Source organism: Oncorhynchus kisutch, linkage group LG6 (genome assembly GCF_002021735.2).
Source record: "Oncorhynchus kisutch isolate 150728-3 linkage group LG6, Okis_V2, whole genome shotgun sequence".
NCBI classification, from domain to species: Eukaryota; Metazoa; Chordata; class Actinopteri; order Salmoniformes; family Salmonidae; genus Oncorhynchus; species Oncorhynchus kisutch.
The window spans coordinates 18,311,330-18,324,936 of NC_034179.2; the positions used below are offsets into that span (position 1 = coordinate 18,311,330).

Genomic DNA, 13,607 nt, shown 5'->3' on the forward strand with positions numbered 1-13,607 from the left:
TAAACGTTTTTTTGTTACTCAGTCGAGGTCTCAATTTACTGTTGAGTTAGAATAGTAGAATACAGTAGGCGTATGTCGAACTTTGGTTGTGCATCAGCAATTTATCTCTTATGTCAGTCACTGACAGTCACACCAATCAAATCACATTTTGTGCCGAATACAACAGGTGTAGACCTTACAGTAAAATTCTTACTTATAAGCCCTTAACCAGCAATGCAGTTTTAAGAAAACACCAACAAAAAAGTCTAGGGGGGGCCTAGACTTGGCACTCTGGTACCGCTTGCCGTGCGGTAGCAAAGAGAACAATCTATGACTAGGGTGGCTGAAGTCGTTGACAATTTGTAGGGCCTTCCTCTGATACCGCCTGGTATAGAGGTCCTGGATGGCAGGAAGCTTGACCCCGGTTATGTTCTTGGCCATACGCGCTACCCTCTGTAGTGCCTTGCGGTTGGAGGCCAAGCAAATTGCCATAAAAGGCTGTGATGCAACCCGTCATGATGCTCTCGATGGTGCAGCTGTAAAAGCTTTTGAGGATCTGAGGACCAATGCCAAATCTTTTCAGTCTCCTGAGGGGGAATAGGTTTTGTCGTGCCCTCTTCGCGACGGTCTTGGTGTGTTTGGATCATGTTAGTTTGTTGGTGATGTGGATGCCAAGCTCCACTGTTAGCAATTAGCCCCCAAAAGGCAAGAACCGACCCTGTTTATATTTAGCAAAACCTAATAGATGTTTTACATGAAACAAGACATTTGCCACTGTTATGTCTACCCAATGTAAAATACATCCATTTTTGATGCTCTTAGACAAGATCTTGAGTAAGCATGTTTTATTGAAAGATCACGTACACAGTCATTGCAGATTGTATTTGCCTGAAGAGAGACATTTGGAACATTTGCCTTTGGGATTGTGAATATGCCATGTGTGCATTAAAGAGTATAAACGATTGTGTACAAGATGAGTCTGTTTAGCCTGGTTTGAACCCAGGCTGTATCACAACCGGCTGTGATTGGGAATCTCATAGGTAGGCGCATGTTACGGATACAGTTATCCTGTGTGTGTGTGTATCCTGTGTGTGTGTTTCTTTTCTCTCCTTCTCCCCTCACAGGTGAAAATCATCACTCCCCAATCAGTCAACAATCAATCATCAATCAGAAGGCACACCTCCTCCTATTTCCTACCCTATCACAGTTCCTTCCCCATGGTTTAAAAACCCCATCATTTGTTTGCTCTAGAGCTCAATCTCTCTGTAAATGCCATGTCTGTAGGTCTCTGTGTTTCACTCTCGCATTGTGTCTTAACCTCGCTTTTGTTTGAGCACCTCATAGCACTTTGTCATCACCTGTGAGTATTGTTTTTGGTTATGGTGTTTGTTTGTTGCTGGTGGGAAAAGGGGGAAACCAAGACAAGTCGCCCATGGGCATACACTACTCGTAGGTGTACTTTGTTAAATACACTAGTTAGAACTGGGCGGACCACCCACTGTATTTTTGGTTAGTTAGTTAGCTGTTAAAGTCGGCTAGTCTAGCTTAGGGGTGTTTTTGTGTATTTATTGTTTCTTTCCTTGGGTCCAGCTCAGCCCCTTTTCCTGCTCCCCCCATTACCGTGTGTTTATAAATAAACTTTGAGTTTGACGGTACATTTCAGTTGTCCTGGTTATTTCGTTCACACTTTTACTTTGTCACAATTATAATTTGCGTGAGTTATGTTACGGGTCTCATTACCATCCCCCCCCTAGACTGTCGGGCCAAAAGGGATTCGTAACCGCGCACAATTGGCACAGCATCGTCCGGGTTGGGTGTGTGTAGGCCGTCATTGTAAATAACAATTTGTTCTTAACTGACTTGCCTAGTTATTAAATGAAGGTTGGATAAATAAAAACTGAAGCAGCAGTTATCCTCTAGATCCTACCAGCGGAATCCTCCTACCTCACCAGTACCTCCATTAATGTCTTACATTATGAAGATGTTTGTGTGACACATATGCCTTGCTTCAGATCTACTTGCGCTGTATCTGCACAAAAAAAGGCAAGAACTTGTGGGTGGCTTTTATTTTCACATAAGGTAAGCAGAGAGGAACTGACCTCACTGAGAAACTGCATGTGTCACACCCTGATCTATTTCACCTGTGTTTGTGCTTGTCTCCACCCCCATCCTGCTGCTGCCTATCTTCCCCATTATCCCCAGTGTATTTATACCTGTGTTCTCTGTTGCCAGTTTGTCTTGTCAGGTCTTACCAGTGTAGTTTCCCGGTGCCCTGCTGTCTCAAGTTCTGTTTCCCTGGTTCTGATCATCTTTGACTGCCCTGAGCCGGCCTGCCGTTCTGTACCTTATTGACTCTGCCCTGGATTACAGACATAAGCCTGGCTTTGACCTGTCTTTTGCCTGCCCCCTGTTTCGGTCAATAAACATCTGACTCTAGCTGTCTGCATCTGGGTCTTATCCTTATCCAGTTCTGATGGCATGGGTCTACAACAGACCCATGTTTGGAAATTCTGTTTAATTATACATTCCATTAGATGTTTTTTCAAGTTCTCTGCTGCACAAGGATCTAGCTTCAGCAAACTAGTTTGTTTTTTTGTTAGTTAATTCAAAGCAATGCTAGTGTGTAAATACTAGCTTTGCTAAAAGCTTCTAATAATCCCTCATCGTCAACAAACTGAAAAATATTCATGGTCAACAATCTTTTTTTTAAGTGATTCCTACATTTTTACATTTCTGGTTCTGAACAGACATGATTTGCCATTCAGTTGAGTTCTCAAATTGTTTGAAGTCAAAACCTTTACAATGTTGACATACCATTAACAACACATTTTTCTGTTGACCTTGAACTCACTTGTTCGCTGTAGATGTTGGTGTCTGCTAGGGTCGTCACTAATTACCACATCCACAAAGACAAACAATTATTAAATCTTAATCTTTAAGGTTAGCAGAGTTAAGATTAAGGTAATATTTAAAATCCGATTTTAAGTAGAGAAACTGTAGAAATGGGGAGAGGGGTCCAGCTGCGACATAATCTTTCAGAGCAGGCATCCCTCAGGTTTTCTATGCTGACACATATGGGTGACACAAATGACATCTCTCAGGGAAAGTAGGGGTTTCGAAAGGAACCATATAATTTTTTATTTATTTATTTTACCTTTATTTAACCAGGTAGGCAAGTTGAGAACAAGTTCTCATTTACAATTGCGACCTGGCCAAGATAAAGCAAAGCAGTTCGACAGATAAAACGACACAGAGTTACACATGGAGTAAAAACAAACATACAGTCAATAATGCAGTATAAACAAGTCTATATACAATGTGAGGTGAGAAGGGAGGTAAAGGCAAAAAAGGCCATGATGGCAAAGTAAATACAATATAGCAAGTAAAATACTGGAATGGTAGTTTTGCAATGGAAGAATGTGCAAAGTAGAAATAAAAAATAATGGGGTGCAAAGGAGCAAAATAAATAAATTAAAATTAAATACAGTTGGGAAAGAGGTAGTTGTTTGGGCTAAATTATAGGTGGGCTATGTACAGGTGCAGTAATCTGTGAGCTGCTCTGACAGTTGGTGCTTAAAGGTAGTGAGGGAGATAAGTGTTTCCAGTTTCAGAGATTTTTGTAGTTCGTTCCAGTCATTGGCAGCAGAGAACTGGAAGGAGAGGCGGCCAAAGAAAGAATTGGTTTTGGGGGTGACTAGAGAGATATACCTGCTGGAGCGTGTGCTACAGGTGGGAGATGCTATGGTGACCAGCGAGCTGAGATAAGGGGGGACTTTACCTAGCAGGGTCTTGTAGATGACATGGAGCCAGTGGGTTTGGCGACGAGTATGAAGCGAGGGCCAGCCAACGAGAGTGTACAGGTCGCAATGGTGGGTAGTATATGGGGCTTTGGTGATAAAACGGATTGCACTGTGATAGACTGCATCCAATTTGTTGAGTAGGGTATTGGAGGCTATTTTGTAAATGACATCGCCAAAGTCGAGGATTGGTAGGATGGTCAGTTTTACAAGGGTATGTTTGGCAGCATGAGTGAAGGATGCTTTGTTGCGAAATAGGAAGCCAATTCTAGATTTAACTTTGGATTGGAGATGTTTGATATGGGTCTGGAAGGAGAGTTTACAGTCTAACCAGACACCTAAGTATTTGTAGTTGTCCACGTATTCTAAGTCAGAGCCGTCCAGAGTAGTGATGTTGGACAGGCGGGTAGGTGCAGGTAGCGATCGGTTGAAGAGCATGCATTTAGTTTTACTTGTATTTAAGAGCAATTGGAGGCCACGGAAGGAGAGTTGTATGGCATTGAAGCTTGCCTGGAGGGTTGTTAACACAGTGTCCAAAGAAGGGCCGGAAGTATACAGAATGGTGTCGTCTGCGTAGAGGTGGATCAGGGACTCACCAGCAGCAAGAGCGACCTCATTGATGTATACAGAGAAGAGAGTCGGTCCAAGAATTGAACCCTGTGGCACCCCCATAGAGACTGCCAGAGGTCCGGACAGCAGACCCTCCGATTTGACACACTGAACTCTATCAGAGAAGTAGTTGGTGAACCAGGCGAGGCAATCATTTGAGAAACCAAGGCTGTCGAGTCTGCCGATGAGGATATGGTGATTGACAGAGTCGAAAGCCTTGGCCAGATCAATGAATACGGCTGCACAGTAATGTTTCTTATCGATGGCGGTTAAGATATCGTTTAAGACCTTGAGCGTGGCTGAGGTGCACCCATGACCAGCTCTGAAACCGGATTGCATAGCAGAGAAGGTATGGTGAGATTCGAAATGGTCGGTAATCTGTTTGTTGACTTGGCTTTCGAAGACCTTAGAAAGGCACGGTAGGATAGATATAGGTCTGTAGCAGTTTGGGTCAAGAGTGTCCCCCCCTTTGAAGAGGGGGATGACCGCAGCTGCTTTCCAATCTTTGGGAATCTCAGACGACACGAAAGAGAGGTTGAACAGGCTAGTAATAGGGGTGGCAACAATTTCGGCAGATAATTTTAGGAAGAAAGGGTCCAGATTGTCTAGCCCGGCTGATTTGTAGGGGTCCAGATTTTGCAGCTCTTTCAGAACATCAGCTGAATAGATTTGGGAGAAGGAGAAATGGGGAAGGCTTGGGCGAGTTGCTGTTGGGGGTGCAGTGCTGTTGTCCGGGGTAGGAGTAGCCAGGTGGAAAGCATGGCCAGCCGTAGAAAAATGCTTATTGAAATTCTCAATTATGGTGGATTTATCAGTGGTGACAGTGTTTCCTATCTTCAGTGCAGTGGGCAGCTGGGAGGAGGTGTTCTTATTCTCCATGGACTTTACAGTGTCCCAGAACTTTTTTGAGTTAGTGTTGCAGGAAGCAAATTTCTGCTTGAAAAAGCTAGCCTTGGCTTTTCTAACTGCCTGTGTATAATGATTTCTAGCTTCCCTGAACAGCTGCATATCACGGGGGCTGTTCGATGCTAATGCAGAACGCCATAGGATGTTTTTGTGTTGGTTAAGGGCAGTCAGGTCTGGGGAGAACCAAGGGCTATATCTGTTCCTGGTTCTAAATTTCTTAAATGGGGCATGTTTATTTAAGATGGTTAGGAAGGCATTTTTAAAAAATATCCAGGCATCCTCTACTGACGGGATGAGATCAATATCCTTCCAGGATACCCCGGCCAGGTCGATTAGAAAGGCCTGCTCGCAGAAGTGTTTCAGGGAGCGTTTTACAGTGATGAGTGGAGGTCGTTTGACCGCTGACCCATTACGGATGCAGGCAATGAGGCAGTGATCGCTGAGATCTTGGTTGAAGACAGCAGAGGTGTATTTAGAGGGGAAGTTGGTTAGGATGATATCTATGAGGGTGCCCGTGTTTAAGGTTTTGGGGAGGTACCTGGTAGGTTCATTGATTATTTGTGTGAGATTGAGGGCATCAAGTTTAGATTGTAGGATGGCTGGGGTGTTAAGCATGTTCCAGTTTAGGTCGCCTAGCAGCACGAACTCTGAAGATAGATGGGGGGCAATCAGTTCACATATGGTGTCCAGAGCACAGCTGGGGGCAGAGGGTGGTCTATAGCAGGCGGCAACGGTGAGAGACTTGTTTTTAGAGAGGTGGATTTTTAAAAGTAGAAGTTCGAATTGTTTGGGTACAGACCTGGATAGTAGGACAGAACTCTGCAGGCTATCTTTGCAGTAGATTGCAACACCGCCCCCTTTGGCAGTTCTATCTTGTCTGAAAATGTTGTAGTTTGGAATTAAAATGTCTGAGTTTTTGGTGGTCTTCCTAAGCCAGGATTCAGACACAGCTAGAACATCCGGGTTGGCAGAGTGTGCTAAAGCAGTGAATAGAACAAACTTAGGGAGGAGGCTTCTAATGTTAACATGCATGAAACCAAGGCTATTACGGTTACAGAAGTCGTCAAAAGAGAGCGCCTGGGGAATAGGAGTGGAGCTAGGCACTGCAGGGCCTGGATTCACCTCTACATCGCCAGAGGAACATAGGAGGAGTAGAATAAGGGTACGGCTAAAAGCTATGAGAATTGGTCGTCTAGAACGTCTGGAACATAGAGTAAAAGGAGGTTTCTGGGGGCGATAAAATAGCATCAAGGTATAATGTACAGACAAATGTATGGTAGGATGTGAATACAGTGGAGGTAAACCTAGGTATTGAGTGATGAAGAGAGAGATATTTGACACACTAAACTCTGAGAAGTAGTTGATGAACCAGGCGAGGCAGTCATTTAAGAAACCAAGGCTGTTGAGTCTGCTGATAAGAATGCGGTGATTGACCTAGTCGAAAGCCTTGGACAGGTCGATGAAGACGACTGCACAGTATTGTCTGTGCAGTATAAGAGATATAAGAGATATATATAAGAAGTGGGGGTTTCGAAAGGTGCCACTCAAGACGTCGTTTGAATTATCGAACGTTAGTCATGGTCTGCAGAGATGACAAAGGAATTTCAGTTATGCAAAAAAAGTCTACCAACAGGTAGCGTTGGTAGTAACGTTACGTTTTTCGCAAATGTAAATGCTAGCTAATGTTAGCTGAATAATTTTTTTAATTGTCACGCCCTGGTCTAAGTTGTGTTTTTCTTCATGTATTGGGTCAGGCCAGGGTGTGGCATAGAGTTTTTGTATTGTGGTGTGTTGTCTTGGGGTTTTGGTGTGTATTTGGGATTGTACCTAGTGGGGTTATCTAGCAAAGTCTATGGCTGTCTGGAGTGGTTCTCAATCAGAGGCAGGTGCTTATCGTTGTCTCTGATTGGGAACCATATTTAGGCAGCCATATTCTTTGAGTTTGTCGTGGGTGATTGTCCTTAGTGTCTTTGTTCCTGTCGCTGTGTTGACAAGTATAGGCTGTTTCGGTTTTCACATTACATTTATTGTTTTGTAGTGTTTGTTATTTCGTGGTTACTTTTGTTTGATTAAAAATGGATCGCAATCTACACGCTGCGTTTTGGTCCGACTCTCCTTCATCACACCTAGAAAACTCTTACATAAATGTAAGAATGTATTGTCAATAAAGTGTTTCTTTGTGGGAGGAAAAATATATTAAACAGACCAATGTACATTTCAACTTGCATTTTTATGTAATAATTTCACTAGCAGTTTTAGAGGAACTTAACAATAACAGAAAACAAACCCAAGTAACAACATAACCATATGAATTAACACAGCAAGAGCACAGCCTCCACATAGGCCTATCTGATAGTATTACACGCATGATTTCAGAGCTCACTTTACTAGCATGCAGCATAACAGGCTCTCTAGGGTGGATGTCTCCTCCCTGCCCCTAGTGACACAACACACTTTATAGCTCAGTTTTGAACTCTGATCGCTAAGTGGAAGTTTCATCATATTGCCTTGAACCCACCTGTCCTTGACTTTTGCTACATATATGTACTTTACAGTCTAGCACTACTTTGACCGTCATGACGGTCACCGTATGCATATTTAACAGTGGAATAGACAATATTGATTTGCAGCAGCCGTCTGTCTGTAAGCCATGTAGCTTAATATACAGTACACAATTCCAAATAAATCCATTATTTTGTTTAGGAGGGTCATACAAAACTGTTACAGACATATCTATTCTACCCTGCCTTTCTAAAGTCTTTGAAAGCCAAGTTAACAAACAGATCATCGACCATTTCGAATCACACCGTACCTTCTCCGCCATGCAATCTGGTTTCTGAGCTGGTCATGAGTGCACCTCAGCTACGCTCAAGGTCCTAAATTATACTGCACAGACAATACTGTGCAGTCGTCTTCATCGACCTGTCCAAGGCTTTCGACTAGGTCAATCACCGCATTCTTATCAGCAGACTCAACAGCCTTGGTTTCTTAAATGACTGCCTCGCCTGGTTCATCAACTACTTCTCAGAGTTTAGTGTGTCAAATCGGAAGGCCTGTTGTCCGGACCTCTGGCAGTCTCTATTGGGGTACCACAGGGTTCGATTCACGGGCCGATTCTTTTCTCTGTATACATCAATGATGTTGCTCTTGCTGCTGGTGATTCTCTGATCCACCTCTACCCAGATGACACCATTCTGTATACTTCTGACCCTTCTTTGGACACTGTGTTAACAAGAGTCCAGACAAGCTTAAATGCCATAACTCTCCTTCCGTGGCCTCCAACTGCTCTTAAATGCAAGCAAAACTAAATGCATGCTCTTCAACCCATCGCTGCCTGCACACCCCCCCCTCGTCTAGCATCACTACTCTGGACAGTTCTGACTTAGAATATGTGGACAACTACAAATACCTAGGTGTCTGGTTAGACTGTAAACTCTTCTTCCAGACTCACATTAAGCATCTCCAATCCAAAATTAAATCTAGAATCAGCTTCCTATTTCGCAACAAAGCCTCCTTCACTCATGCTGCCAAACATACCCTCGTAAAACTGACTATCCTACCGATCCTTGACTTCGGCGATGTAATTTACAAAATAGCCTCCAACACTCTACTCAGCTAATTGGATGTAGTCTATCACAATGCCATCCGTTTTGTCATCAAAGCCCCATATACTACCCACCACTGCGAACTGTATGCTCTCATTGGCTGGTGTCACGCCCTGACCATAGAGAGTCCTTGTTTCTCTATGGTGTCCGGTGCTAACTGTGCCAGCTCCACGCATCAGGCCTCCAGTGCGCCTCCCCTGTCCGGTACGTCCTTTGCCTCCTCCTCGCAACCGCCCTGATGTGCATGTCACCAGTCCGGTGCCACCTGTACCGGCTCCACGCAGTAGGCCTCCAGTGCACTTTCACAGTCCAGAGCTTCTGCCGACAGTTCACAGTCCAGAGCTTCCGGCGACGGTTCACAGTCCGGAACATCATGCGACGGTCCACAGTCCGGAACCTCCTGCGACGGTCCACAGTCCGGAACCTCCTGCGACGGTCCACAGTCCGGAACCTCCTGCGACGGTCCACAGTCCGGAACCTCCTGCGACGGTCCACAGTCCGGAACCTCCTGCGACGGTCCACAGTCCGGAACCTCCTGCGACGGTCCACAGTCCGGAACCTCCTGCGACGGTCCACAGTCCGGAACCTCCTGCGACGGTCCACAGTCCGGAACCTCCTGCGACGGTCCACGGTCCGGAACCTCCAGCGACGGTCAACGGTCCAGAGAGTCCAGCAACGGTGTCCAGTCCCGCTCCAAGGCCGGAGCCTTCCTCTGCGCCGGTGCCCAGTTCAGGCACGGCGCCCAGTCCCGCTCCATGGCAGGAGCCTTCCTCTGCGCCGGTGCCCAGGCAAGGTGTCCAGTCCCGCTCCAAGGCCGGAGTCTTCCTCTGCACCAGTTCCCAGTCCAGGCACAGTGTCCAGTCCCGTTCCAGGGCAGGAGCCTTCCTCTGCACCGGTGCCCAGCCACCACCGACACTAGTCACCCCCCCCCTAACCCCCCCATTTGATTTCAGGTTTTGCGGCCGGAGTCTGCACCTTGGGGGGGGGGGGGGGGGGGGGTGTTAGATGAATTTAGTTCTTATGTGTTCATTAACTAATTTGATTAAAACACTGTCCATTTCTAAGAATTTGTAAGGTTCATATTTGCATAAAATGGACAGAGACCAGCCATCAAAATTACCCAATAGCGTTTATTCTCGAGAGCTCTACCCATCATTTCATGTACATTGGTTTTTATACCTCTCATTTCATCATAAATGTCCCTCCTCCTCTAAGACAATGACAAAGCTGCTTTTCAATTCCATTCCAACACATACATATTGCTTATCATATGCTACCACATGTTACGCAATCTACTGCAAGCCCAACGGTTTCTCCCATCCCTGGTTGGGGACCAGACATCCTTCCTGTTGTTAGTTTCACTGTGATCACAAGTTGTCTGTTAACCCTTCCTCTTGGCCTATGTACAAATATTCTTCATCAGACAGGATTGAATTCTATTAGTTATAATTCTACGTTAAATGTACAGTGCTTTGCGAAAGTATTCGGCCCCCTTGAACTTTGCGACCTTTTGCCACATTTCAGGCTTCAAACATAAAGATATAAAACTGTATTTTTTTGTGAAGAATCAACAACAAGTGGGACACAATCATGAAGTGGAACAACATTTATTGGATATTTCAAACTTTTTTAACAAATCAAAAACAGAAAAATTGGGCGTGCAAAATTATTCAGCCCCTTTACTTTCAGTGCAGCAAACTCTCTCCAGAAGTTCAGTGAGGATCTCTGAATGATCCAATGTTGACCTAAATGACTAATGATGATAAATACAATCCACCTGTGTGTAATCAAGTCTCCGTATAAATGCACCTGCACTGTGATAGTCTCAGAGGTCCGTTAAAAGCGCAGAGAGCATCATGAAGAACAAGGAACACACCAGGCAGGTCCGAGATACTGTTGTGAAGAAGTTTAAAGCCGGATTTGGATACAAAAAGATTTCCCAAGCTTTAAACATCCCAAGGAGCACTGTGCAAGCGATAATATTGAAATGGAAGGAGTATCAGACCACTGCAAATCTACCAAGACCTGGCCGTCCCTCTAAACTTTCAGCTCATACAAGGAGAAGACTGATTAGAGATGCAGCCAAGAGGCCCATGATCACTCTGGATGAACTGCAGAGATCTACAGCTGAGGTGGGAGACTCTGTCCATAGGACAACAATCAGTCGTATATTGCACAAATCTGGCCTTTATGGAAGAGTGGCAAGAAGAAAGACATTTCTTAAAGATATCCATAAAAAGTGTTGTTTAAAGTTTGCCACAAGCCACCTGGGAGACACACCAAACATGTGGAAGAAGGTGCTCTGGTCAGATGAAACCAAAATTGAACTTTTTGGCAACAATGCAAAACGTTATGTTTGGCGTAAAAGCAACACAGCTCATCACCTTGAACACACATCCCCACTGTCAAACATGGTGGTGGCAGCATCATGGTTTGGGCCTGATTTTCTTCAGCAGGGACAGGGAAGATGGTTAAAATTGATGGGAAGATGGATGGAGCCAAATACAGGACCATTCTGGAAGAAAACCTGATGGAGTCTGCAAAAGACCTGAGACTGGGACGGAGATTTGTCTTCCAACAAAACAATGATCCAAAACATAAAGCAAAATCTACAATGGAATGGTTCAAAAATAAACATATCCAGGTGTCCAGACCTGAATCCAATCGAGAATCTGTGGAAAGAACTGAAAACTGCTGTTCACAAATGCTCTCCATCCAACCTCACTGAGCTCGAGCTGTTTTGCAAGGAGGGATGTCAGTCTCTCGATGTGCAAAACTGATAGAGACATACCCCAAGCGACTTGCAGCTGTAATCGCAGCAAAAGGTGGCGCTACAAAATATTAACTTAAGGGGGCTGAATAATTTTGCACGCCCAATTTTTCCGTTTTTGATTTGTTAAAAAAGTTTGAAATATTCAATAAATGTTGTTCCACTTCATGATTGTGTCCCACTTGTTGTTGATTCTTCACACAAAAAATACAGTTTTATATCTTTATGTTTGAAGCCTGAAATGTGGCAAAAGGTCGCAAAGTTCAATGGGGCCGAATACTTTCGCAAGGCACTATATCTATTGCAGCCCTCATCTTCCACATAAAACACCCGTTCTGCCAGCCACATTCTGTTAAATGTCCCAAAAGCACACACATCCCTGGGTCGCTCGTCTTTTCAGTTCGCTGCTGCTAACGACTGGAACGAGCTGCAACAACACATTTTCTATGCCAGGTGAAATCGCACACCATTAACTCATTGTTATGGATGTATTCAAATAAATGTCACGAGAATACAGCTTGAGTAAATGCAAATGCAGTTACTTTGTTGTTATTCTAGCTGCACTGTTTGACGTGAATGTAATGTTCATGTTAGTTGTAGTTGGCTAGCTAGTAAGGGATAAGAACGTTGCCAGCCAGTACGGAATGAACGAAAAAGACAACGACTGGGTCGCAACTCTGGCAACCGGACCTATAGAACGAAGGACCAGCCGGCTAGGTTAGCGACCCTAGATTTGTGTCAGGACTATATCTTGTGGAAGGAAGATATAGTATGAATAAATTCATAAAAATTACGTTTTTAATTAAAATATGTAAATCATTGTTTGAATATGTTGGTAACCCGTTGTATGAATGTGATTATGCCCGAGAAGCCGGTGTTTGGAGAATATATTGGCCCATAACACCCGTGACAATATATCCTCCAAACACCGGCTTCTCGGACATTATCACTTAAATATTTGAAATAATAATATATAATTGAAATATCAAGTCATTGCGGTTCTAGTAGTTATGGAATTCCAGCGCTTCTAGTGTTAAGATACTCCTTTCGAATCCCCCACCTCTTATGTGGTTCGTTTCGAAAGCCCCCATTTTTCCTAAGAGATGCGGTGCACTGAGAGATTACATATCAGTAGGTGGCAGCATAGAGACCCTCCGGGACCCTATTGGAAATAGGCGTGGCTTAGCCATAATTAAGACCTTGTGGCTGTGGTAACTAGTGACGGCCGTCTACTAGGCACTAACGTTGGATGCTAGCTTGTCCTCTTCGCAGCGGCAAAAGCTGTATAATGTTCTTACTACCCGTTTGTCTTGATTCGTAAACATGTCTGCAAAAGGAGTAGGAACGAGGGGTTTTTATTTCAACACTATATTGTCCCTGGCGCGCTCTTTGGCCGCACACCGCCCAGCACCGATAGATAAGGTGAGTGATGTTATTAGAGTTAACGTAAAGTGAGCGTATGCTAGCTAGCTAAGTTGTCTATACAGTTCCGTAAACATATTTTTTTTTACAGTATCGCCACAGAATAATATACATGATTTACAAAAAAACTTTCGCTATGGCTAACGTTATATGGCAGTGATATGCGATGCTATCGAAATTAGCTATTAGCTAATTATTCATTTTCCAAAACCTGCACACGGCTGTTGGACAGCAATGCTAGCCACTGCAGACATTCATTCACAAGTAGAGGCCCTTAGTTAAATGGCTTGTAATTTCACACCGGAACACGACACAAAAACTAGGCAGTTTTACATACTGACAACCTAGTTTAATAACTAACAAATCACTTGCTAACTACGCGTTTAGCTATCTGTCCTGTCGATTATGATATATGGTGGATTGTCATTCCATCAGAATGAGGAAGTTGGCATACCCATTAGTTAGCTAGCTCTCAAACCTCAACCAAGGTAACGCCCCCGTTTATTTCTGGTCATTGAT

General features: G+C 44.1%; 1 protein-coding gene across 2 annotated transcripts in view; it reads left to right on the forward strand.

The window, feature by feature from the left end:
• The first annotated feature begins 12,870 nt into the window (after positions 1-12,870).
• LOC109882556 (phosphatidylinositol 4-kinase alpha) overlaps positions 12,871-13,607 on the forward strand; it is a 28,658-nt gene continuing 27,921 nt past the window's right edge. The window contains exon 1 of one of the 2 annotated variants that reach the window (XM_031826335.1): positions 12,871-13,088. In XM_031826335.1, the coding sequence (XP_031682195.1) occupies positions 12,990-13,088 (99 nt within the window). In that variant the 5' untranslated portion in view covers positions 12,871-12,989. The remainder of the gene's footprint in view (positions 13,089-13,607) is intronic. The other variant, XM_031826336.1, reaches the window with a different exon arrangement.